The 27,628-nt window shown below is 38.7% G+C and overlaps 1 protein-coding gene across 3 annotated transcripts in view; it reads left to right on the top strand.

The window, feature by feature from the left end:
* The window catches only part of TTC28 (tetratricopeptide repeat domain 28), a 594,760-nt gene that overhangs the window by 288,078 nt on the left and 279,054 nt on the right, over window positions 1-27,628 (top strand). For all 3 annotated transcript variants that reach the window (XM_061170303.1, XM_061170302.1, XM_061170304.1), the window contains 3 exons: window positions 2,743-2,890; window positions 12,497-12,769; window positions 13,664-13,794. In XM_061170303.1, the coding sequence (XP_061026286.1) occupies window positions 2,743-2,890; window positions 12,497-12,769; window positions 13,664-13,794 (552 nt within the window). The remainder of the gene's footprint in view (window positions 1-2,742; window positions 2,891-12,496; window positions 12,770-13,663; window positions 13,795-27,628) is intronic.

Here is a 27,628-nt window from a genome sequence, read left to right as displayed (position 1 = left end):
CTTTGCTGAATTCTTTTTATTCTATCACAGTAACCCATAATCTAGGTTTTATCATCATCAACTTGAACTCCACAGTGGCATATCTCTCACAGAAGTATAGATAACTAATTTTTATTCAACAGCTATTCATACATGCAATTAATATTGCATGGGAGTAAGTTGGGAGAGCCCCACTTTGTAAATTAGGTGCAGGGATATGTCAGAGCTTGACTCATTATGCTATCTTGACAAGAATGCAACTCTAAGCTTTTAACTGAGAAAATCTTATAAAGTTGTGCTGGGGATTCTGGAAGGACATAAGGGAGGATCAAGGGAGACCTTGGAACCTTCTCACCTATATCTCTTTTCAAAATCTTCTGAAGAAAGGAAGCCAAGACTATGGGCAGCATGATCCAGTCATACCTTTTTTCATCTAATTTATGAGTGTCCTAAGAAAACAAAACATGCATGCCCTTCTTTAACTCCTTTGTGTATTTGACACCGTAACTTGCCATTAACGCTGAACTTTGCCTACCTACTAGGGAGTGGATACATGGGGAGTGGATGTCATACTTTTTGGTGATTTCATTTGGCAGATAGGAAAATCAGTTATTTTCTCAGTGAAGTAATGAACAATAATGCTTTGCTTTAAACATGCAAGAAATTATCAAAATTCATTGAGACTAATTTAAATTTTTGTGTTTTTCCTCCAGTTTTATTGAGATTTAATTGACTTACAGCACTGTATTAGTTTCAGGTGTACAGCATAATGATTTGACTTACATATACTGTGAAATGATTACCACAGTAGATTTTTGTGTTTCTTAAAATATGTACCTGAAATCATTACTACAGACACATTTTGTCTCTCTCCATAAATAATAGAGTTTACAGATATTTGGTGTATATATATACACACACACACATATATATAAATACATTTTTAAAGTTTAGCTTTAATATAGAATTTCTAGAATTATGTAAACTATAGTTAATTTTAGTTGGAATGTGGTACATATTGCCTCTTGGATTATAGAAATCACCTAAAATGTGAAATGAAAAGGGTGGTGAAAAATGTGTATAAAGACATTAAAGATTAAAAAGTGGCTGAGTCCAGTGAAAGGAAGTGATCTTATGAATTAGTAATGAAAGTGCATTTACAGGTTATTGTCTTACTGGAGTCTGAGTTTTAACAGCTGCTAGTAGTTTAAACTAATAGAAGTCTGAATAGCCCATAATAATTTGAGTATTCATTCTGTTTATGGATTGTTTCTTAATAGAAACACTGAATAGTATTGCCTATCTTACATTACCTCAAAGTGTAGTTATAAAAATGAAATAAGTAAATATGTTTTATAAACATGAAAGGTGCTCTCTTTCACTCTGTATGTGTGCATAATATAATATTATAAAATTATGTATTAAATTTATTGAGTAGTTGTTTGAAACTTCATTTATATTCCATGAATACAGTTTGTTACAATTGCAAAGTATACTGGACTGAAAAAGTTACATTTGTGTTACAAACATAGAGTATTGTAAAAGTATTTAAGCTAAATAGGAGGCCAAGTATTGTAGAAGCAGATGTCATATAAGCAATGAATGCATTAATATGTCAGTTTTATGTGTTATTTAATCAGGTACAAGGTCCTTTGCTGGTTAAATACTGGTAACACATTGATCATTTACTTGTTTTTACTCTGTGTTCAAAAACAAACTACACATTCTTAAGATCATTCTGAAGTTTAAATATTTTATTAATTTTCTGGCCCTTTCTGCAATTAGCTGGAAGGAGGGTTGTTTCCTTATATTCACAGTTGATAATACTAGTTTTTTTAACCAATCCAATTAAACAATACAAAGGACAGCAATCTTATTCTGTTTCTAAGCAAAGCACACGTATTTTTAAAATTTATTTATTTTATTTTTTTTGGCTGTGTTGGGTCTTCGTTGCTGTGCAAGGGCTTTCTGTAGTTGCAGCGAGCGGGGGCCACTCTTCATCGCGGTGCGCGGGCCTCTCACTGTCGCGGCCTCTCTTGTTGCGGAGCACAAGCTCCAGACGCACAGGCTCAGTAGTTGTGGCTCACGGGCCTAGTTGCTCCGCGGCATGTGGGATCTTCCCAGATCAGGGCTCGAACCCGTGTCCCCTGCATTGGCAGGCAAACTCTCAACCACTGCGCCACCAGGGAAGTCCGCGTATTTTTAATAATAGTTTTAAAATATTATGTCTGAAACACCACATTAAATGTAACCATGTTGTGTTACTCATTATTACAGTTATCTTAATACTAATCACATATTGATTTATCCCTTTAATTAATGAGGAGAAGTATAAAATAAGTGGAATTTGAATATCTCTCATTTGTCTTGCGCTATACCAGATACTTTGGTGAGATGTAAAGAAATCTCCAAACTCCTGTCCTTGAGGAGCTTATGCTATTAAAGTTGGGATAAAAGATTTTAAAAATCATCAAAAAAAAGTAAAAGTACTATGTGAATAAATACCAAAGAATGCGATAAAATCAATGTGTTCTAGAAGGGAAAAGAATGAAAGTTTTAAACGTATTTGCCTGAAAGAAGTATGCTTACATTTTATGCTGTTCAGAGAAATCAGATTTGATTATAAACACTTTGCTAGGGTTTTGAACCAGGACCACCTCAATTTTAGTTCTGCCGACCTGTTGTTCTAATCAAGCATCCTCATCAGCCTTGGTGGAGCATTGTGTATAAGTAAAACATGCATTGTCTTTTCTTTATTTCCAGGCATACTTCCGACAGGGTGTTGCCCTCCAGTATCTTGGACGTCATGCCGATGCCCTGGCAGCCTTTGCATCTGGGCTGGCTCAGGACCCCAAGAGTCTCCAGCTTCTGGTGGGGATGGTAGAAGCAGCCATGAAATCTCCCATGAGAGGTAAATATGATGAAAGTATTTGGTCCAACACTAATTTACATTAGAACATTTCTAGCCTTTGAAGACTTTAGACTCACGCATTGAGAATGGATAGGTTATGAAATTAGCTAAGATTGGATATTTTAGACCAAGGAAGACCAGGAATCACTGTCAATAGGTGACATTAATGAGGCACAATGGGATGGTGGTAAGGCCACTGGCCTGGAAGTTTGTGGACCTAGATTATATTTTTGAATTTTTTGTTAACTAACTGTATGACTGGGTAAATGAATCAACTTCTCTGGATTTTAGGGTTACATAAGGAATCCCTATGTTTTTTGTAGTTCTAAGATTTTGTACCTCTAAACCAAAACGCCTCTACTAGTAAGTTGATCTGCCCAGTTGGACCAATATGCCATCTAGAAATAAACAGATAAGAGAAGACATTAAACATTTCATGAGAGGAAATATGGATCTAACTGTAGGCTATGTCTAACATTTTTCAGAGGAGCATTAAAAGATTATGTTGACTTGAAAGAGAGAGAAACATGGTAGATACATGGTTTTCTCCTATACTACTTCTGTATTATACCAATTGGTATTCTGGGACAACAGTAGATTGAAAATAGTACTGTGGAGGTTGGAGGAGTTCTAAGGGTCAAATCAGATTGGCTTCCCTTTGAGAAACATTGATTTTTGAGGAAGGAGTTCTTGGGAAGATTGGGTTGAAAGTGCACACCAGTTGTCATCTTTGCAGAGTGATGGAGACACTAAGGCAGGTTGATGGCAAATAGTAGACAGCTAATGACGTTCCACACTAATTAGGTACGTCAAGCAGAACTCTATTTTTGTTTCTGAAATGGTACGTTTTTGAATTAACCTAAAAATTTTGGTGGCAGTATCATTAGGTAATTTATTTAGTTTTGAAAATGTTTGCAGCATTAGATAACTTTAATATACAGGCTAGTATGGTACTTGGCTCAAAATATGTGCTAAGTAAAAGTTTGATTAACTAAATGGTACTCGTATGGCCTCTGAGCAATTCATAGCTATAAAAAAATACTTTCCTGAAAGCGAAGATTTCATGTTCTAGAAAAAAAGTGGAAAGGAAGCCTCTCTTCATGCGATTTTATAACCCCATACAAAGCTGAGTCTTTGCTGCAGGAACCTAATGGCTTCTCCCACTGGGGGACCTGCTGTTAATAAACTCTGACTTAGAGCAGATGTACTTTGGAGCTCCATGACTTGGGGGGGGGGGAGGGGGAATGGACAACAAAAAAAATCAATCTGTTTCTCCTTTCCATTTTTCTAGTATTTTCTCATTCTCTCCCTATATCCCTCTGCAAGTAATTTACATGGAACATTTTTTTTTTAGTTCATGAAGATATCCCTTCTTTATTCTGAGGTATTTCTGCTGCTGCCTTAGTATACTGGAGTGAATGTGTTGAGATCAGCAGAATCATACTTACCATTTTGCCTTTGAAGCAATTTGTTTAGGTAAATATAAGAAAATCTTCTCTACACTGCAAGAAATAGCTCAGTGCTTCTGTCAGCCTTAGGGTTTTCTGTGCCATGTTCTTTCCCATCTTATACTGAGTGACCTAAGGGCGACCCTGGAGAAAGCTGCATCTTGCAGGTGCCTGGAGCGCTTTAATATTTTCTTCTCTTTCCTTAAAGCAATTTAACTTATTTATTTTTGGTATTGCCTTTACCACTGTAGCTATTCCAGGTGGGCTTTTCTCATCAACATTTTATAGAAAGACTGTTGCTTTGCACAGTGTTGTTCTGTGCATCATTTAACATCGTAATGACCTCTTTTTGTCATATGGTTATAATTCACAAAATCTGTCATCATTTGCTGCCCATTTTTTACCCACTGTTTATTTTAGCCTCCTGCAGTATTCTCAGTTTCTGCCATTGTTGTGTAACTGTGCAGTCCAGGACACTTTACGTGTAGGTCTGATCTGTTGCGTCAGTTTTTTTTGTTTTGAAATTTTGAAATGCAATAGGGAAGCTCCCTCGTCCAGTGCTTCTGTAAGCAAACAAAGCTCCCACGATGTGCACAGAGTTCCTGTGGTTTGGCCTTTTGGGGACGTTTCAAGATTTTCTTTAAAGATAGGGCTAATCTATAGTAATATACTCTTGTTTCCAAATAAATATATTAATCCACTTTGGAACTTACTTGATTTTTAAAATATTGTTGTTGCCTATATTGCTAACTGCATTGAGTCTTTTTTACTTTACTTTTGTGGTTTCATTCATGCTCACCAGCCAGATATCAGATAATCTACTTTTCCTGTAGATATATTTATATCACTATATGTAATGTATTTCCCTTAAATCATTTATGTAAATGTACAAATAAGTATTAATATAAAATGAGACTCTTTCATGACCCTCAAATTATCCTTTTACTATTTTCCATTTCTCCTTTTCAGATAGTCTTTCAGCAATTTCAGTTCATTGTATCTTATAAATGTTTATGTAAATTTGGATGGTGTAGCATAGTACTACTGCCAACCGCAGATTTAATAATGTAATTACAAAGTGAGACTGTGTTTACCTTTATTTGTTCCTCTAAAGACGCTAGGGCTGCTTCTTGCTGAGGGTTCTTTTATGTATATTTTCTCTCCTCTTGTTAATTTGGTAATCTAAAGACTATTACATTTATGGGCTATCACCTGTCGTGGTGTTTCTACCAGCTTCAGAGAATCCAGGAAACTGATTTTATGAAGTACTGGTGGAAAATGGCTCGAATGTATAAGCTTTTCTCTCAGAGTCAAATTGGGGCTCACCTTTTATTTACCTGATTGTCCACCCTTGGTAACTCTTTCCCTCGGATTCTCTTTTAAATGGCAGTCACTTTGCACAGAGGGCCTGTTTCTGAAATGTTATGTTAAAAAAAAACTGACTTTTCCCCCAAAGGTTGGACTTTAATTCCAGTACTGCCATTTGCTATCCCCTTGACTGAGCAAGGTTGCTTCCTTTCTCTGCACCTCAGTTCTTATCTGTAAAAGGGGTGTGATAATAAGTACCTCCTAATACTGTTTTTTAAAAATATTTATTTATTTATTTGGCTGCATTGGGTCTTAGTTGTGGCACATGGGATATTCGTTGTGTCATGCAGGCTCTTCGTTGCAGCACGCAGGCTTCTCTAGTTGCGGCGGATGGGATTCTCTCTAGTTGTGGTACACGGTCTCCAGAGTGCCCGGGCTCAGTAGTTGCGGCGCATGGGCTTAGTTGCCCTGTGGCACGCGGGGATCTTAGTTCTCCAACCAGGGATTGGACCCGTGTCCCCTGCATTGGAAGGCGGATTCTTAACCACTGGACCACCAGGGAAGTCCCCTAATAATTGTTTTGAGAATCAAGCCTTGGCATGTAAAGTCAGGCCCCTTTAGGACAGTTTCCCTGTGCAGTGTGATGCCCTTCCTCTCTCTGTGGAGAGAAGTAGCAGCAGTGGTAAGCTTGTTCTTGAATATGTGTTGTGGGTATGGAACAAACACTGCACAGCACACAAGGTCCTTTTGCTGAGCACTTGGTGCCTGGAAAAACTGCGTTTCTCCTGAGCATTGGTGTATTTTTATCCAAAAGGTCTGGGAATTATCTGAAGTGATCCTTTATTCTTTTGCTTTGTCCTCTGTGAAGCGTTAGAGCCTAGTGTCCTGGCCACCTTTAGGAAGTGTGCCAGGGCTTATAGTCTCTAAGCTGAGTTTTCCTTACTTTATTTTCCACTCCCTCTGACTTCTGTGTTTTCCACCTTATTTCTATAGAAGGCCTTTGAATCCTTTTGTAATGAAGTAGGATATAAATAAATTCACAAATGAACCCAGAAAAATATGAAGTGGCTTAGACAAAGAGCTAAACATGTCAGTTTTTATTTTCTTTTTTGGGGGGGAGGGTTAAGTTTTCCTTTTAGTGTGAACCAAAAGTTTTTTTGTTTTTTTTTTTTCCAGTTGTGGTAAAATGTACATAACATAAAATTGACCATTTTTAGTTATGCAATTCAGTGGTATTAAGTATATTTACAGTGTTGTGCACCCATCACTGCCATCTGTCTCCAGAACTTTTTCATCTTCCCAAATTGACACTTTGTACCCATGAAACAATAATTCCTCATCTTCCCCCACCGCCCCAGCTCCTGGCAACTACCAGGGTACCTCATGTAAGTGGAGTCATACAATATTTGTACTTTTGTGACAAGCCCAGTGGTTTTTAATTTAGTTTCCCCTATAAGGAATTAGCCTAAGAAAAGGTGAAAATTAAAATTAAGTAGATATTATGAATCTTACCTCTAAATATTGGTTTTTGGGCTATACTTTACTCTCATTATACTTTGCTTACATTCTTACCTTGTCAGTAGTTGCTGTTCTCTCTTTGGATCCCTGTTTTGGAGATTCATTCCAGAATTGTTTCTCCCAGTCTTCTGAGTTTGCAGTACAGTATTATATTATATCCAGTAATAATTGGTAGTGGTATCACCAGGTTTTTAGGAAAGTTGAAGCTTTTTAGTCATGTATGCTAATTAAATATTATAAGGATAACTTGGAAGGCTCCAGAATGTCTTCATAGTACCTGAGACAGATTGAAGTCTGTAAAAATTTTAGTTACCTTGAAGGTGATTCATAGGAGGCAGTCAGTAGAGTATCATTACTTTGGAATAAGGCATTGTGCCTATTAATGCATTTATTCCTCAAATTCTGTAAATTTTTAAATTCTAAATATGTCTGAAATATATCCCTTGCTGTCCATCTGTTTTGTCATTGCAAATACAGGACTTTTTCTCTAACTGGTTTTCCTGGCTTTTATCTCTTCCAAACCAGTCCATGCTTTGCTTCCCTTCCAGAATGAACTTTCTAAAGTGTAAGTTTGATCTGTCATTCTCTTATTCATAATTCTGCATTTTCCCCATTGCCTACAGGATAAAGGCCAACTACCTTAGTATAAAAGATCTTGCTTCTCTTTTATTCTCATTACCAAGATATTCCCAGCTAAAACTACATGCAGTTCCTGGAAAACACTGGTTTCTCATAGCTCCGATTTCCATTCAGGTGTCATTACCTCTGGAAAGCATTCCTAGACCTACCTGAGTAGGGCTAGCACCTTTCTCCTCTGTGGTCCCGTAGCACATCCTACCAATGCTGAGAAATCTGGATTGAAAGTTGTGTCATTATTTTATATATTACTAAGAAAAAAGAAAATGCTGATAAGTAAATGATGACACATTTCTTTCTTATCACTTAACTTTTTATTTTATATAAACTGAAAGAATTCTTTTAGCCCCATTTAGACATAGAAATAACCAACCATTGTGAGGCACCATTGAGTTCATGGACATTAAATCTCAAATTCAGAGATGTTAATATGTGACTAAATGTGCAGAACTGATGAAATAAATATAGTATATCTTTTATCTGAGTGTGATTATTTGTTTATTATTAGCCTCTACTACATTCTTACAAGGTTTTCAAGTGTCAGGAAATGTGACTTTGTTTATCTTAAATTCTTAAAGCCTTTACATTTTGAAAGCACATAACTGGTGGTCAATGATTGTTGCAAAGTGCCTTTAGATTCTTATGAAGTTGTTTTGACATGGGATATTTTATATATTATGCATGATTTCTATAAAGAAAAACATCTTTACATCTACAGGCTGCCAAAACTCTGTTCCATCTAGCCTGAGAAAAATCACACAATTAGTCCTTTTGCGAACAGCCTAAGTTTACTGTAGAATAGGAATTAGAATCATAGGATAGTATAGTTGGGAAGAATCTTATAGATCACCTAATCCAGCCTATACAGTTTTTTTTTTCTTTTTTTTTTTGAATTTTTGAATTTTATTTTATTTATTTTTTATACAGCACGTTCTTGTTAGTTATCTATTTTATACATATTAGTGTATACATGTCAATCCCAATCTCCCAATTCATCACACCACCACCCCCCGCCGCCCCCCGTCCCCCGTCACTCTCCCTCCTTGGTGTCCGTACATTTGTGCTCTACATCTGTGTCTCTATTTCTGCACTGCAAACCGGTTCATCTGTACCATTTTTCTAGGTTCCACATATATGCGTTAATATACGATATTTGTTTTTCTCTTTCTGACTTACTTCACTCTGCAGCCTATACAGTTTTTTTTTTTAAATAAATTTATTTATTTATTTATTTGTTTTTGGCTGTGTTGGGGCTTCGTTTCTGTGCAAGGGCTTTCTCCAGTTGCGGCGAGCGGGGGCCACTCACCGTCGCGGCCTCTCCCGTTGCGGAGCACAGGCACCAGACGCGCAGGCTCAGTAGTTGTGGTTCACGGGCCTAGCCGCTCCGCGGCATGTGGGATCTTCCCGGACCGGGGCACGAACCCGTGTGCCCTGCATTGGCAGGCGGATTCCTAACCACTGCGCCACCAGGGAAGCCCTATACAGTTTTTATACATTAAAAAAAAACTTATCTTACCACTTTTATTTATCAAATGAGTGTACAACTGCTAACCAGACCTTCTGATTAGTGAGTATGGACAAATGAGACGTAATTACAGCCCAAAGCAGAGAAGTTTGACATTAAAATTTTTTTAATTTACGTCAAGTGAAATGGACTTTTTGTGTATATATCTTTACACATGCATAGCTGCAAACACAGATACATTTACATGTATATACACATATGTATTTAATATTGACATATACTTATCTATAACATGTATAGATTTATGTAACCATCACCACAATCATAATTGTGATACATTTGACAAAGTGAGGAAACTGAGGTTATGTGGCTTTGAAATCCAGGTCTCTTTATCCTTAGCTCAGTATTTTCTGTGTTATTCCACATCAGCTTCCTTCCCCATAAATATTCTCTGGGCCATTCAAGCTGCCCTGTTCATCATTCCTTTTCATTCCATGTACCTATCTTGCATTCCATGCACCTTTGTTTAGGACAAACCTTCTGCCTAAAATATCCTCTACTCACAGAAAAAAGTACAAAGACTTGTCTAAGTCCTACCCTTTCTTTAAGAAATCAGGTTCTGTTTTTATGAAGCTTTCTGATTACCCTTGATAATCACTCCCTTTTCCAAACTCTTATAACATATACTGTATTTGAGCTTGCATTATAATTTATCTTTTTTATATGTATAGTCTCTTCCCTATATACTACAAATGGAAATTTGATCTTTTACCTCTTAATCCTTCCATTTCATTTTTATTTAGTAAAAATTTGTACAAATGAAGATTTCCTTTTCTTTTGAAAATCTTCCAAGTGTTTTCCTTGGTCCTCTAACTGTGGTAATGTTCTCTCTTCTTTCTACTATTGTGTGGTTTTAGAGGCTCTATTGGATGACTCTTTTTTTGAACTTAGCCATGGTTGCAATGGTTAAAAAAATCACCAGCTGAAAAGTAGAATCTTTGCTGGCCATCAGTCATTTTGTGCCATGTGTGTCTGAACACTCTTCCTGTGTTTTGGGAACTCCCTGTCTTTTACTTCTGCCTCCTTGCCTTCCACTATAAAAGTTGAAAACATCAGATCCTAATTTTCACATCCTCCTTTGCAACTGGGACTCCACCTTTGAATTAGGAGCTAAAGGCTGAAAGAAGAAAGGATATACAGAATTTGTTCCAGTGGTGGCAGGTGGCAATAGTGACATCCGTTTTCACAGGGTGACATTTAGTAGTGGTGGAGGCAGAATTACAAGCTGCAGTGTCCTGTGTTTACTTGCAGTGGTGATGTTGCCTTCACCAGGAAGCTTTTGTGACATGATTTTGACTGTGGGTCTGGAGGCCTGGTTTTCCACCCTTCCCAGTACCCACTCAGTGCATTTCTTCTCTGCTTAAAATCAGCCGGAATTGACTTATGTGAACAAGAATTTTGCCTGGTATGGTATCAGAGAGCCTGGACTTAGAGCCCTGCAATAGGTTCTTGTCTTGGCTTTGTCCCAAGCTATCTGACCTTGCGTGAATACTCAATACTTAAATACTCAGATTCTTCATTTCTAAAATAACGGTGTTGGGCTTCCCTGGTGGCGCAGTGGTTAAGAATACGCCTGCCAATGCAGGGGACATGGGTTCGAGCCCTGGTCCGGGAAGATCCCACATGCCGCGGAGCAACTAAGCCTGTGCGCTACAACTACTGAGCCTGTGCTCTAGAGCCCGTGAGCCACAACTACTGAGCCCACACACCACAACTACTGAAGCCCGCACTCCTAGAGCCTGTGCTCCGCAACAAGAGAAGCCACCGCAGTGAGAAACCCTCACACCACAACAAAGAGTAGCCCCCACTCACCACAACTAGAGAAAGCCCACGCACAGCAACGAAGACCCAACACAGCCAAAAAAATAAATAAATAAAAATAAATAAATTTAATAAATAAATAAAATAAGGGTGTTTTCAAGGTCTTTTCAGCTCTAAAATTCTGTTATTTTTGCTTCTGCTAATTGGCCAGTGGGATGCTAATGTGTGATCATCACTGGCTGCCAAATCCATCAGTGGGTACCACCAAAATTCTGCTCACAGTTATTTCAGTATGGCATTGTTCTTTTCCTGTTCTAGCAATTCCTGGGTTCTTGTGCCTGTATTTAACCCTATTGGTTAGCAAGCGTTTACTGGTACTGTGTACTGCTTGCATCTTGACAGGTGTAAAAATGTTCTTTGTTCTCTGTTTAGTGATCTGATTGAAGGGAAAAATGCTTTAGGCACCAGTAGGTTTCGAGGTTTCCGTGGTAATGTTGATTCAGATGAGAGCTCCTTAGTGGCAAGTGGAGATTTGAAGTCATAAATTGTACAAATTACATTTTAATGCAGTACTGTTGGCTGAGAGATTCACAGTTTAAAGAGACCAACCTTTCAATAGTTTTTTTTTTTCACATAGGCACAGTGGAACAACTAATGTGAAACAGTTTTTCAGGAAAGCTAACAACAAAAATGTTACAAGTGCTACCTCATTGTAAGGTTATAGTCATTAGCTCTGCTACAGTCTTTTAAAAAAAAAAAAGAAGAGGAGGAAGAAGGAGCTTAGAGGTCATCCACTTTGAAACCTAGCTTCAAATGGAAAGAATCTCCCTGTGGCTTCCTGACCCCTAATCTGTGTCCTTTCCACAATATGAAAATAAAATGAGATAAACATTAATTTTGTCTTTCATCTTACCTTAGTAAACTCAGACGATTTCCTTTTTCTTCTTGATATGCACGGAAACCAAAAATTTCATGTGATTTGCTTTATTGTGATATTTGCTCTGTTGCAGTGGTCTGGAAGCAGACCCACAGCATCTCTGAGGTCTGCCTGTATACAGTAGGGGTGGGGCTTGAGTAATGTGCCTGTGATATTTTGAGAGGGCAGGAGGTCAGAGAAGGGAGAACCATTCAGGGAAAGTGGTGGGTCCTGATCAAAGAAAGACCAGAAGAGAGGACGAGTGTGGCGTATGCATGTGAAAGTGATGTAAGGAAATTACTGGAAAGACATTGGTGTTACCCAGTCGTATGAATGAGTGGACAGTGAGGGTGGTGCTAGATCGAAAGGTTGAAGAGTTTGTACCTGAAACAGGCCATAAAAAGGTATGATAAACATTTGTTTCTAGAGCGTATTGGAAAAGATTGTTTTGTGTATAATCCTACATTCTCTTATTTTCTTTTGTTTTTCTTCAGACTCCCTCGAGCCCACTTATCAACAGCTTCAGAAAATGAAACTGGACAAGAGTCCCTTTGTGGTCGTGTCTGTGGTTGGGCAAGAACTCCTGACAGCTGGCCATCATGGGGCCTCTGTGGTTGTCTTAGAAGCCGCTCTGAAGATTGGCACCTGCAGCCTCAAACTGAGAGGTTCCGTTTTCTCTGCGCTGAGCAGTGCTTACTGGTCTCTCGGAAACACAGAGAAGAGCACTGGATACATGCAGCAGGACTTGGATGTAGCCAAGACCTTAGGTAGAGTTATGCTTTTCTCCTTTATTTCAGTACAGAAAGGAATTGAAGAAAGCTGATTAACCTGACGTGAATGGGAGTAATATGTGCAATGAAAAGTGATTGTACCTCGGGAACATTCTTTGTTTTAGAGTACTTAGGTCTTTAGGGCTTTTCATTTAACACGGTATCAAGCTCCCAAAAGGCCAAAAGATATGGATTAATATATTCATTGCCTCCTCAGAGATACGGGCTCACAGATTTAATATCTCAAATGATAGATTTGTGGGTGAATCTTTCACCTTAATTTTCATTTTTGCCTACATTAGAATGCACCATCATTTTGTTGGAGGAAAAAGTGCAGTGCAGTGGTTAAGACTGTGGACTGTGGAGCCATACTGCTGAGTTTAGAATCCTGGCTCTGCCACTTAACTAGCTGTGTGACCTTCAGCAAGTTGCCTACTCTCTGTGCTGCTGTTTCCTCATTTTAAAAAAAATGTGGTTTATGATAATCATCACAGTGATTATTCAAGGACTTGCAGGACTGCAGTAAGAGAAGAGATATGGTGAGTCTACCATCAGCATACTTGTAAAGAAGCAACATATTATGGTAGGTGTGGAGTAAAGTGACTGAACCAACAAGCTGATGGTTGTTCAGAAACAAAGCAATGACCTCTCATTTCCAGAACACTTATGTCCCTGACTGCAGTTGTATGTTATAACATCAATAACAGTTGTCCAGAGATTTAACTTTTAGGACCATAACTTCCCACATAGAGTCTTTTAGAAGAAGAAAAGGCAATTGAAATCTTAGCTAGTAAATCTGTGGCTCTTGAATTAAGATGGCCATTATATATTATAAATAATGCTGTAACTTAGATAAATTTTATCTTTTTTTTTTTTTTAAACCCAATTCAGGTGACCAGACAGGAGAATGCCGAGCTCATGGGAACCTGGGCTCTGCATTCTTCTCCAAAGGAAATTACCGGGAGGCTCTCACTAACCACAGGCATCAGTTGGTGCTTGCCATGAAACTCAAGGATCGAGAGGTAGGAAGTTTACCTGCAGACCAAAACCAGTTTTTTTGAAACATGGGGTCTTTTTTTGCTGTTCAAAATGTTTTAGGTATCTTAAAATATTACTTTCAGGAGTTGATAATCATTGCTTCTAACTTTCATCAACAACGAGGTGTTGAACATCTATCACGTACAGGACTTGGGGATATAGAGGTAAATGAGATATGGTCTCTGACCTCAGTATCTAACAGCTTGGTCAGATACATTGTTCTTATTCTCTTCAAATGTGCTATGGATATATGTAAAATTAGCAAAAAGCTATATCATTATGACATATTCATTAAATTAAAGAAGCATACGTTATGCTTTATCTGAGATGGAGTATTATTGCTGTGAATCCTTCACATTGTTTCTTTGGTGGATTTTTAACTCTGGTGGTAGAAGCATGTTAAGTCTCACTGAGAGACCTGAATCGTAATGATAGAGAAACATCATCCTAGTCTTTTCTAGATAAATGAAATATTCTCAGAAACTTGATATCCAATAGATGCAACATGATGGTGCCTGCAGAGTGGAAAGAGGGTGGGGTTTGGTAGGAGACAGACCCAGATTTGAATCCCTGCTTCAGTTCTTCCTGACTCGGGGATCTTGGGGAAGTTATTATTTAACTTCTCTTTGCCTCTTCTTTCTTATTCAGAAAATGATGATTCTGTTTATTCCATACACAGTTGTGATAGGATTATAAATAATACATGTAAAGTACCTAGCATGGTACCTGGAATTCCATAAATGGTAGTAGTAATATAATATTATAAATAAGAATGAAGTTAATAGCAGAGGCAACAATAAATTTATGAATTAATCTATGTGTTGGGAAATATGTTTAGTTACATTTACATCTCAGAATGTCACTGTAGGACGTTATGGAGATTAACTATATTATTTAAATGACCCAGCATCTTCATGTCTCTAGAACACAGTCAGGCACTAGAAAGGAATTGGGAAAGAAAAAAACCTTTACTTCAGTGGCATGCTGGAATCTCCCCTTGGGAAAGCTGGACTCCTAGAAAGTCTCTCTCATCCATGGGTATCAGAAAAAAGCCTTTGAAAGCTCCAAGAGCGGTGAATTTGGGGCAATTTTCTTCTCAAGAGAGTTGCCTAAACACTTTTCTCTTTACCTATTTACTCTTAGTTTACAGACATTTCTTATAAGCCAGATTATCTGATTTCTTGATGTTAAGAGAATGAAAAGAGGGCTCAGATTTCTAGAGGCAGATATACTGATGGCATTAAGAAGTGAGAGCCAGGTTTAAGAACTAAAACAGCATCAGTATCTAGATAGAGCCATTTAGTGTAGGGATATATAGCTATAAATATGTCAAGAGCTGAATTTATACCCCATTTTCCTAACCTTTGAGGTGTATATATTAGCTCGATTATTGGATAAGCTAGAAAGAGTTTTAATTAGGGACATAGGGTTGTGATAGGTATTAAAAAGGAGAACACTCAATCGCTGCCAAGATTCTGGAATTCCAGAGGAAACAGAGACTGATATAGAGCTGAGGAAGCTTTGTGAAACAGGTAGAAATCAAGCTGGCCCCCAAGTGAGATGTAGAAATTGCCACATGGGGTTCTAAAACCTGGTCAACAGATAAGTCATGTTTTGCTGAGTGATTAGATAGTTCATTCCTTTAGCAAACAACAGGTATTTTCCACCATCCTATTATATATATTATATATATAGTCACAGATTCTTGGTTTTTTTTAAAGTTGAGTTTTGACCTTTATTTATTTATTTATTTATTTTTGCTGCGTTGGGTCTTCGTTGCTGCACGCAGGCTTTCTCTAGCTGCACGCAGGCTTTCTCTAGCTGCAGCAAGTGGGGACTACTCTTCATTGCGGTGCTCGGGCTTCTCATTGCGGTGACTTCTCTTGTTGTGGAGCATGGGCTCTAGGTGCACAGGCTTCAGCAGTGTGGCACGTGGGCTCAGTAGTTGTGGTGCACGGGCCCAGTTGCCCCGCGGCATGTGGGATCTTCCGGGTCCAGGGCTCGAACCCGCGTCCCCTGCATTGGCAGGCAGATTCTTAACCACTGCGCCACCAGGGAAGTCCCCATGGTTTTTTTAAAAGGTAATATTTATTAGTTTTATCTAATTACATAAGAAATACATGAAAATAACCAACTGTAAGCTTACCATCCTATTAATATTTTGGGTATAATCTTTTGATCATATATGCAGTTATAATTGTTCATATGTATTCACACAAGAATTGAAATCCTATTATATACTGTTTTAACTTGTTTTTTCATTCATATTTTCCACTTATTTTTTTTTTAACATCTTTATTGGAGTATAATTGCTTTATAGTATTGTGTTAGTTTCTGCTGTATAAGAAAGTGAATCAGCTATATGCATATGTATATCCCCGTATCCCCTCCCTCTTGCATCTCCCTCCCACCCTCCTTATCCCACCCTTCTAGGTGGTCGCAAAGCACCAAGCTGATCTCCCTGTGCCATGCAGCTGCTTCCCACTAGCTATCTATTTTACATTTGGTAGAGTATGTACGTCAGTGCTACTCTCTCACTTCATCCCAGCTTACCCTTCCCCCTCCCAATGTCCTCAAGTCCATTCTCTACATCTGTGTCTTTATTCCTGTCCTGCCCCTAGGTTCACCTTTTTTTTTTTTTTTAGATTCCATATATATGTGTTAGCATATGGTATTTGTTTATCTCTTTCTGATTTACTTCACTCTGTGTGACAGACTCTAGGTCCATCCACCTCACTAAAAATAACTCAATTTCGTTTCGTTTTATGGCTGAGTAATATTCCATTGTATATATGTGCCACATCTTCTTTATCCATTCATCTGTCGATGGACACTTAGGTTGCTTCCATGTCCTGGCTCTTGTAAATAGTGCTGCAATGAACATTGTGGGACATGACTCTTTTTGAATTATGGTTTTCTCAGGGCATATGCCCAGTAGTGGGATTGCAGGGTCATATGGTAGTTCTATTTCTAGTTTTTTAAGGAACCTCCACACTATTTTCCATAGTGACTGTATCAATTTACATTCCCACCAACAGTGCAAGAGGGTTCCCTTTTCTCCACACCTTCTCCAGCATTTATTGTTTGTAGGTTTTTATTTTTTTTTATTTTTTTTATTTTTTAACATTTTTATTAGAGTATAATTGCTTTACAATGGTGTGTCAGTTTCTGCTTTATAACAAAGTGAATCAGTTATACATATACATATGTCCCCATATCTCTTCCCTCTTGCATCTCCCTCCCTCCCACCCTCCCTATCCCACCCCTCCCTATCCCACCCCTCTAGGTGGTCACAAAGCACCGAGCTGATCTCCCTGTGCTATGCGGCTGCTTCCCACTAGCTATCTATTTTACGTTTGGTAGTGTATATGTGTCCATGCCACTCTCTCACTTTGTCCCAGCTTACCCTTCCCCCTCCCCATATCCTCAAGTCCATTCTTTAGTAGGTCTGCATCTTTATTCCCGTCTTGCCCCTAGGTTCTTCGAACCATTTTCTTTCTTTTTTTTTTTTTAGATTCCATATATATGTGTTAGCATACGGTATTTGTTTTTCTCTTTCTGACTTAATTCACTCTGTATGACAGACTCTAACTCCATCCAACTCACTACAAATAACTCAATTTCATTTCTTTTTATGGCTGAGTAATATTCTATTGTATATATGTGCCACATCTTCTTTATCCATTCATCTGTCGATGGACACTTAGGTTGCTTCCATGTCCTGGCTATTGTACATAGAGCTGCAGTGAACATTTTGGGACATGACTCTTTTTGAATTATGGTTTTCTCAGGGTATATGCCCAGTAGTTCAATTGCTGGGTCATATGGTAGTTCTATTTTTAGTTTTTTAAGGAACCTCCATACTGTTCTCCATAGTGGCTGTATCCATTTACATTCCCACCAACAGTGCAAGAGTGTTCCCTTTTCTCCACACCCTCTACAGCATTTATTGTTTCTAGATTTTTTGATGATGGCCAATCTGACCGGTGTGAGATGATACCTCATTGTAGTTTTGATTTGCATTTCTCTAATGATTAATGATGTTGAGCATTCTTTCATGTGTCTGTTGGCAATCTGTATATCTTCTTTGGAGAAATGTCTATTTAGGTCTTCTGCCCATTTTTGGATTGGGTTGTTTGTTTTTTTGTTATTGAGCTGCATGAGCTGCTTGTAAATCTTGGAGATTAATCCTTTGTCAGTTGCTTCATTTGCAAATATTTTCTCCCATTCTGAGGGTTGTCTTTTGGTCTTGTTTATGGTTTCCTTTGCTGTGCAAAAGCTTTTAAGTTTCATTAGGTCCCATTTGTTTATTTGTGTTTTTATTTCCATTTCTCTAGGAGCTGGGTCAAAAAGGATCTTGCTGTGATTTATGTCATAGAGTGTTCTGCCTATGTTTTCCTCTAAGAGTTTGATAGTGTCTGGCCTTACACTTAGGTCTTTAATCCATTTTGAGTTTATTTTTGTGTATGGTGTCAGGGAGTGTTCTAATTTCATACTTTTACATGTACCTGTCCAATTTTCCCAGCACCACTTATTGAAGAGGCTGTCTTTTCTCCACTGTATATGCTTGCCTCCTTTATCAAAGATAAGGTGACCATATGTGCGTGGGCTTATCTCTGGGCTTTCTATCCTGTTCCATTGATCTATATTTCTGTTTTTGTGCCAGTACCAAACTGTCTTGATTACTGTAGCTTTGTAATATAGTCTGAAGTCAGGGAGCCTGATTCCTCCAGCTCCATTTTTCGTTCTCAAGATTGCTTTGGCTATTCGGGGTCTTTTGTGTTTCCATACAAATTGTGAAATTTATTGTTCTAGTTCTGTGAAAAATGCCAGTGGTAGTTTGATAGGGATTGCATTGAATCTGTAGTTTGCTTTGGGTAGCAGAGTCATTTTCACAATGTTGATTCTTCCAATCCAAGAACATGGTATATCTCTCCATCTATTTGTATCATCTTTAATTTCTTTCATCAGTGTCCTATAATTTTCTGCGTACAGGTCTTTTGTCTCCTTAGGTAGGTTTATTCCTAGATATTTTATTCTTTTTGTTGCAATGGTAAACAGGAGTGTTTTCTTAATTTCACTTTCAGATTTTTCATCATTAGTGTATAGGAATGCAAGAGATTTCTGTGCATTAATTTTGTATCCTGCTACTTTACCAAATTCATTGATTAGCTCTAGTAGTTTTCTGGTAGCATCTTTAGGATTCTCTGTGTATAGTATCATGTCATCTGCAAACAGTGACAGCTTTACTTCTTCTTTTCCGATTTGGATTCCGTTTATTTCTTTTTCTTCTCTGATTGCTGTGGCTAACACTTCCAAAACTATGTTGAATAATAGCGGTGAGAGTGGGCAACCTTGTCTTGTTCCTGATCTTAGTGGAAATGGTTTCAGTTTTTCACCATTGAGGACAATGTTGGCTGTGGGTTTGTCATATATGGCCTTTATTATGTTGAGGAAAGTTCCCTCTATGCCTACTTTCTGCAGGGCTTTTATCATAAATGGGTGTTGAATTTTGTCGAAAGCTTTCTCTGCATCTATTGAGATGATCATATGCTTTTTCTCCTTCAATTTGTTAATATGATGTATCACGTTGATTGATTTGCGTATATTGAAGAATCCTTGCATTCCTGGAATAAACCCCACTTGATCATGGTGTATAGTCCTTTTAATGTGCTGTTGGATTCTGTTGGCTAGTATTTTGTTGAGGATTTTTGCATCTATGTTCATCAGTGATATTGGCCTGTAGTTTTCTTTCTTTGTGACATCTTTGTCTGGTTTTGGTATCAGGGTGATGGTGGCCTCGTAGAGTGAGTTGGGGAGTGTTCCTCCCTCTGCAATATTTTGGAAGAGTTTGAGAAGGATAGGTGTTAGCTCTTCTCTAAATGTTTGATAGAATTCGCCTGTGAAGCCATCTGGTCCTGGGCTTTTGTGTGTAGGAAGATTTTTAATCACAGTTTCAATTTCAGTGCTTGTGATTGGTCTGCTCATATTTTCTATTTCTTCCTGGTTCAGTCTCGGCAGGTTGTGCATTTCTAAGAATCTGTCCATTTCTTCCAGGTTGTCCATTTTATTGGCATAGAGTTGCTTGTAGTAATCTCTCATGATCCTTTGTATTTCTGCAGTGTCAGTGGTTACTTCTCCTTTTTCATTTCTAATTCTATTGATTTGAGTCTTCTCCCTTTTTCTCTTGATGAGTGTGGCTAATGGTTTATCAATTTTGTTTATCTTCTCAAAGAACCAGCTTTTAGTTTCATTGATTTTTGCTATTGTTTCCTTCATTTCTTTTTCATTTATTTCTGACCTGATCTTTATGATTTCTTTCCTTCTGCTAGCTTTGGGGTTTTTTTGTTCTTCTTTCTCTAATTGCTTTAGGTGCAAGGTTAGGTTGTTTATTCGAGATGCTTCCTGTTTCTTGAGGTAGGCTTGTATTGCTATAAACTTCGCTCTTAGAACTGCTTTTGCTGCATCCCATAGGTTTTGGGTCGTCGTGTCTCCATTGTCATTTGTTTCTAGGTATGTTTTGATTTCCCCTTTGATTTCTTCAGTGATCACTTCGTTATTAAGTAGTGTATTGTTTAGCCTCCATGTGTTTGTATTTTTTACAGATCTTTTCCTGTAATTGATATCCAGTCTCATAGCGTTGTGGTCGGAAAAGATACTTGATACGATTTCAATTTTCTTAAATTTACCAAGGCTTGATTTGTGACCCAAGATATGATCTATCCTGGAGAATGTTCCATGAGCATTTGAGAAAAATGTGTATTCTGTTGTTTTTGGGTGGAATGTCCTATAAATATCAATTAATTCCATCATGTTTAATGTATCATTTAAAGCTTGTGTTTCCTTATTTATTTTCATTTTGGATGATCTGTCCATTGGTGAAAGTGGGGTGTTAAAGTCCCCTACTATGATTGTGTTACTGTCGATTTCCCCTTTTATGGCTGTTAGTATTTGCCTTATGTATTGAGGTGCTCCTATGTTGGGTGCATAAATATTTACAATTGTTATACCTTCTTCTTGGATCGATCCCTTGATCATTATATAGTGTCCTTCTTTGTCTCTTATAATAGTCTTTATTTTAAAGTCTATTTTGTCTGATACGAGAATTGCTACTCCAGCTTTCTTTTGATTTCCATTTGCATGGAATATCTTTTTCCATTCCCTCACTTTCAGTCTGTATGTGTCCCTGGGTCTGAAGTGGGTCTCTTGTAGACAGCGTATATACGGGTCTTGTTTTTGTATCCATTCAGCCAGTCTGTGTCTTTTGGTGGGAGCATTTAATCCATTTACATTTAAGGTAATTATCGATATGTATGTTCCTATTCCCATTTTCTTAAACGTTTTGGGTTTGTTATTGTAGGTGTTTTCCTTCTCTTGTGTTTCTTGCCTAGAGAAGTTCCTTTAGCATTTGTTGTAAAGCTGGTTTGGTGGTGCTAAACTCTCTCAGCTTTTGTTTGTCTGTAAAGGTTTTAATTTCTCCATCAAATCTGAATGAGATCCTTGCTGGGTAGAGTAATCTTGGTTGTAGGTTTTTCTCCTTCATCACTTTAAGTATATCCTGCCACTCCCTTCTGGCTTGCAGAGTTTCTGCTGAAAGATCAGCTGTTAACCTTATGGGGATTCCCTTGTGTGTTATTTGTTGTTTTTCCCTTGCTGCTTTTAATATGTTTTCTTTATATTTAATTTTTGAGAGTTTGATTAATATGTGTCTTGGCGTGTTTCTCCTTGGATTTATCCTGTTATGGGACTCTCTGTGCTTCCAGGACTTGATTAACTATTTCCTTTCCCATATTAGGGAAGTTTTCAACTATAATCTCTTCAAATATTTTCTCAGTCCCTTTCTTTTTCTCTTCTTCTTCTGGGACCCCTATAATTCGAATGTTGGTGCATTTAATGTTGTCCCAGAGGTCTCTGAGACTGTCCTCAGTTCTTTTCATTCTTTTTTCTTTCTTCTGGTCTGCAGTAGTTATTTCCACTATTTTATCTTCCAGGTCACTTACCCATTCTTCTGCCTCAGTTATTCTGCTATTGATCCCATCTAGAGTATTTTTAATTTCATTTATTATGTTTTTCATCGTTGCTTGGTTCCTCTTTAGTTCTTCTAGGTCCTTGTTAATGTTTTTTGCATTTTGTCTATTCTATTTCCAAGATTTTGGATCATCTTTACTATCATTATTCTGAATTCTTTTTCAGGTAGACTGCCTATTTCCTCTTCATTTGTTAGGTCTGGTGTGTTTTGACCCTGCTCCTTCATCTGCTGTGTGTTTTTTTTTCTTCTCATTTTGCTTATCTTACTGTGTTTGGGGTCTCCTTTTCACAGGCTGCAGGTTTGTAGTTCCTGTTGTTTTTGGTATGTGTCCCCAGTGGCCAAGGTTGGTTCAGTGGGTTGTGTAGGCTTCCTGGTGGAGGGGACTAGTGCCTGTGTTCTGGTGGATGAGGCTGGATTTTGTCTTTCTGGTGGGCAGGTCCACGTCTGGTGGTGTGTTGGGGTGTCTGTGGCCTTATTATGATTTTAGGCAGCCTCTCTGCTAATGGATGGGGCTGTGTTCCTGTCTTGCTAGTTGTTTGGCATAGGGTGTCCAGCACTGTAGCTTGCTGATTGTTGAATGAAGCTGGGTCTTGATGTTGAGATGGAGATCTCTGAGAGATTTTTGCCGTTTGGTATTACGTGGAACTGGGAGGTCTCTTGTGGACCAGTGTCCTGAAGTTGGCTCTCCCACCTCAGAGGCACAGCCCTGATGCCTGGCTGGAGCACCAAGAGCCTTTCATCCACACGGCTCAGAATAAGAGGGAGAAAAAATAGAAAGAAAGAAAGAAAGAGGATAAAATAAAATAAAATAACATAAAGTAAGATAAAATAAAATAAAGCTATTATAATAAAAAATAAGAAAAAAATTATTGAGAAAAAATTTATTAAGAAAAAAATTTTTAATTTTTTAAAATAAAAAATAAAATTATTAAGAAAAAATTTATTAAGAAAAAAAATTTTCTTTAAGTAAAAAAAAAAAACAAAAAACGGATGGACCGAACCCTAGGACAAATGGTGAAAGCAAAGCTATAGTGACAAAATCTCACCCAGAAGCATACACATATACACTCACAAAAAGAGGAAAAGGGGAAAAAATAATATATCCTGCTCCCAAAGTCCACCTCCTGAATTTGGGATGATTCGTTGTCTATTCAGGTATTCAACAGATGCAGGTACATCAAGTTGTTTGTGGAGCTTTAATCCGCTGCTTCTGAGGCTGCTGGGAGAAATTTCCCTTTCTCTTCTTTGTTCGTACAGCTCTCGGGGTTCAGCTTTGGATTTGGACTCACCTCTGCGTGTAGGTCGCCTGAGGGCGTCTGTTCGTGGCTCACACAGGACGGGGTTAAAGGAGCAGCTGCTTCGGGGGCTCTGGCTCACTCAGGCTGGAGGGAGGGAGGGGTACGGATGCGGGGTGAGCTTGCAGCGGCAGAGGCCGGCGTGACGTTGCAGCAGCCTGAGGTGCGCCGTGCGTCCTCCCGGGGAAGTTGTCCCTGGATCACGGGACCCTGGCAGTGGCGGGCTGCACAGGCTCCCGGGCGGGGCGGTGTGGATAGTGACCTGTGCTTCCACACAGGCTTCTTGGTGGCGGGAGCAGCAGCCTTAGCGTCTCATGCCCATCTCTGGGGTCCGCGCTGATAGCCGCAGCTCGTGCCCATCTCTGGAGCTCGTTTAGGCGGCACTCTGAATCCCCTCTCCTCGCGCACCAGGAAACAAAGAGGCAAGAAAAAGTCTCTTGCCTGTTCGACAGCTCCAGACCTTTTCCCGGACTCCCTCCCGGCTAGCTGTGGTGCACTAACCCCTTCAGGCTGTGTTCACGCAGCCAACCCCAGTCCTCTCCCTGGGATCCGACTTCCGAAGCCCGAGCCTCAGCTCCCAGCCCCCGCCCGCCCCGGCGGCTGAGCAGACAAGCCTCTCGGGCTGGTGAGTGCTGCTCAGCACCGATCCTCTGTGTGGGAATCTCTTCGCTTTGCCCTCCGCACCCCTATGTCTGCGCTCTCCTCCGTGGCTCTGAAGCTTCCCCCGTCTGCCACCCGCAGTCTCCGCCCACGAAGGGGCTTCCTAGTGTGTGGAAACCTTTCCTCCACAGCTCCCTCCCACTGATGCAGGTCCCGCCCCTATTCTTTTGTCTTTGTTATTTCTTTTTTCTTTTGCCCTACCCAGGTATGTGGGGAGTTTCTTGCCTTTTGGGAGGTCTGACGTCTTCTGCCAGCGTTCAGTGGGTGTTCTATAGGAGCAGTTCCTTGTGTAGATGTATTTCTGATGTATCTGTGGGGAGGAAGGTGATCTCCGCATCTTACTCTTCCGCCATCTTGCCCAGACCCCCTCCCTCTCATTGTAGTTTTGATTTGCATTTCTCTAATGATTAATGATGTTGAGCATTCTTTCATGTGTTGGCAATCTGTATGTCTTCTTTGGAGAAATGTCTATTTAGGTCTTCTGCCCATTTTTGGATGGGGTTGTTTGTTTTTTTGTTATTGAGCTGCATGAGCTGCTTGTAAATCTTGGAGATTAATCCTTTGTCAGTTGCTTCATTTGCAAATATTTTCTCCCATTCTGAGGGTTGTCTTTTGGTCTTGTTTATGGTTTCCTTTGCTGTGCAAAAGCTTTTAAGTTTCATTAGGTCCCATTTGTTTATTTGTGTTTTTATTTCCATTTCTCTAGGAGCTGGGTCAGAAAGGATCTTGCTGTGATTTATGTCATAGAGTGTTCTGCCTATGTTTTCCTCTAAGAGTTTGATAGTGTCTGGCCTTACATTTAGGTCTCTAATCCATTTTGGGTTTATTTTTGTGTATGGTGTTAGGGAGTGTTCTAATTTCATTCTTTTACATGTAGCTGTCCAGTTTTCCCAGCACCACTTATTGAAGAGGCTGTCTTTTCTCCACTGTATATGCTTGCCTCCTTTATCAAAGATAAGGTGACTATGTGTGCGTGGGTTTACCTCTGGGCTTTCTATCCTGTTCCATTGATCTATGTTTCTGTTTTTGTGCCAGTACCATACCATCTTGATTGTTGTAGCTTTGTAGGATAGTCTGAAGTCCGGGAGCCTGATTTCCTCCAGCTCCGTTTTTCTTTCTCAAGATTGTTTTGGCTATTCGGGGTCTTTTGTGTTTCCATACAAATTGTGAAATTTATTGTTCTAGTTCTGTGAAAAATGCCATTGGTAGTTTGATAGGGATTGCATTGAATCTGTAGATTGCTTTGGATAGTATAGTCATTTTCACAATGTTGATTCTTCCAACCCAAGAGCATAGTATATCTCTCCATCTGTTTGTATCATCTTTAATTTCTTTCCTCAGTGTCTTACAGTTTTCTGCATACAGGTCTTTTGTCTCCTTAGGTAGGTTTATTCCTAGGTATTTTATTCATTTTGTTGCAGTGGTAAATGGGAGTGTTTCCTTAATTTCTTTTTCAGATTTTTCATCAGTAGTGTATAGGAGTGCAAGAGATTTCTGTGCATTAATTTTGTATCCTGCTACTTTACCAAATTCATTGATTAGCTCTGGTAGTTTTCTGGTAGTATCTTTAGCATTCTGTATGTATAGTATCATGTCATCTGTAAACAGTGACAGTTTTACTCCTTTTCTGATTTGGATTCCTTTTATTTCTTTTTCTTCTCTGATTGCTGTGGCTAAAACTTCCAAAACCATGTTGAATAATAGTGGTGAGAGTGGGCAACCTTGTCTTGTTCCTGATCTTAGTGGAAATGGTTTCAGTTTTTCACCATTGAGGACAATGTTGGCTGTGGGTTTGTCATATATGGCCTTTATTATGTTGAGGAAAGTTCCCTCATGCCTACTTTCTGCAGGGCTTTTATCATAAATGGGTGTTGAATTTTGTCGAAAGCTTTTTCTGCATCTATTGAGATTATCATATGGTTTTTATCTTTCACTTTGTTAATATGGTGTTTCATATTGATTGGTTTGCCTATATTGAAGAATCCTTGCATTCCTGGGATAAACCCCACTTGATCATGGTGTATGATCCTTTTAATGTGCTGTTGGATTCTGTTTGATAGTATTTTGTTGAGGATTGCTGTATCTATGTTCATCAGTGATATTGGCCTGTAGTTTTCTTTTTTTGTGACATCTTTATCTTCTTTTGGTATCAGGGTGATGGTGGCCTCGTAGAATGAGTTTGGGAGTGTTCCTCCCTCTGCTATATTTTGGAAGAGTTTGAGAAGGATAGGTGTTAGCTCTTCTCTAAGTGTTTGATAGAATTCACCTGTGAAGCCATCTGGTCCTGGGCTTTTGTTTGTTGGAAGATTTTCTTTTTTTTTTTTTTAAGATTGATTGATTGTTTGATTGATTGCTATGTTGGGTCTTCGTTTCTGTGCTAGGGCTTTCTCTAGTTGCGGCAAGCGGGGGCCACTCTTCATCGCGGTGTGCGGGCCTCTCACTATCGTGGCCTCTCTTGTTGTGGAGCACAGGCTCCAGACGCGCAGGCTCAGTAGATGTGGCTCACGGGCCTAGTTGCTCCGCGGCATGTGGGATCTTCCCAGACCAGGGCTCAAACCCGTGTCCCCTGCATTAGCAGGCAGACTCTCAACCACTGCGCCACCAGGGAAGCCCCTGTTGGAAGATTTTTAATCACAGTTTCAATTTCAGTGCTTGTGATTGGTCTGTTTATATTTATATTTCTTCCTGGTTCAGTGTTGGAAGGTTGTGCTTTTCTAAGAATTTGTCCATTTCTTCCAGGTTGTCCATTTTATTGGCATAGAGTTGCTTGTAGTAATCTCTCATAATTCTTTGTATTTCTGCAGTGTCAGTTGTTACTTCTCCTTTTTCATTTCTAATTCTATTGATTTGAGTCTTCTCCCTTTTTTTCTTGACGAGTCTGGCTAATGGTTTATCAATTTTGTTTATCTTCTCAAAGAACCATCTTTTAGTTTTATTGATCTTTGCTATTGTTTCCTTCATTTCTTTTTCATTTATTTCTGATTTGATCTTTATGATTCCTTTCCTTCTGCTAACTTTGGGGTTTTTTTGTTCTTCTTTCTCTCATTGCTTTAGGTGTAAGGTTAGGTTTTTTATTTGAGACTTTTCTTGTTTCCTGAGGTAGGATTGTGTTGCTATAAACTTCCCTCTTAGAACTGCTTTTGCTGCATCCCATAGGTTTTGGGCCGTCGTGTTTTCATTGTCATTTGTTTCTAGGTATTTTTTGATTTCCTCTTTGATTTCTTCAGTGATCTCTTGGTTATTTAGTAGTGTATTGTTTAGCCTCCATGTGTTTGTATTTTTTACAGATTTTTTCCTGTAATTGATATCTAGTCTTATAGCATTGTGGTCGGAAAAGATACCTGATACGATTTCAGTTTTCTTAAATTCACTAAGGCTTGATTTGTGACCCAAGGTATGATCTATCCTGGAGAATGTTCCATGAGCACTGGAGAAGAAAGTGTATTCTGTTGTTTTTGGATGGAATGTCCTATAAATATCAATTAAATCCATCTTGTCTAATGTGTCATTTAAAGCTTGTGTTTCCTTATTTATTTTCATTTTGGATGATCTGTCCATTGGTGAAAGTGGGGTGTTAAAGTCCCCTACTATGATTGTGTTACTGTCAATTTCCCCTTTTATGGCTGTTAGCATTTACCTTATGTATTGAGGTGCTCCTATGTTGGGTGCATAAATATTTACAATTGTTATATCTTCTTCTTGGATTGATCCCTTGATCATTATGTAGTGTCCTTCTTTATCTCTTGTAATAGTCTTTATTTTAAAGTCTATTTTGTCTGATATGAGAATTGCTACTCCAACTTTCTTCTGGTTTCCATTTGCATGGAATATCTT

This window comes from Eubalaena glacialis, chromosome 15, assembly GCF_028564815.1.
Source record: "Eubalaena glacialis isolate mEubGla1 chromosome 15, mEubGla1.1.hap2.+ XY, whole genome shotgun sequence".
Classification (NCBI taxonomy): Eukaryota; Metazoa; Chordata; class Mammalia; order Artiodactyla; family Balaenidae; genus Eubalaena; species Eubalaena glacialis.
The sequence above is the reverse complement of the archived record's forward strand: the minus strand, read 5'-3'. Positions and strand labels throughout refer to the sequence as shown.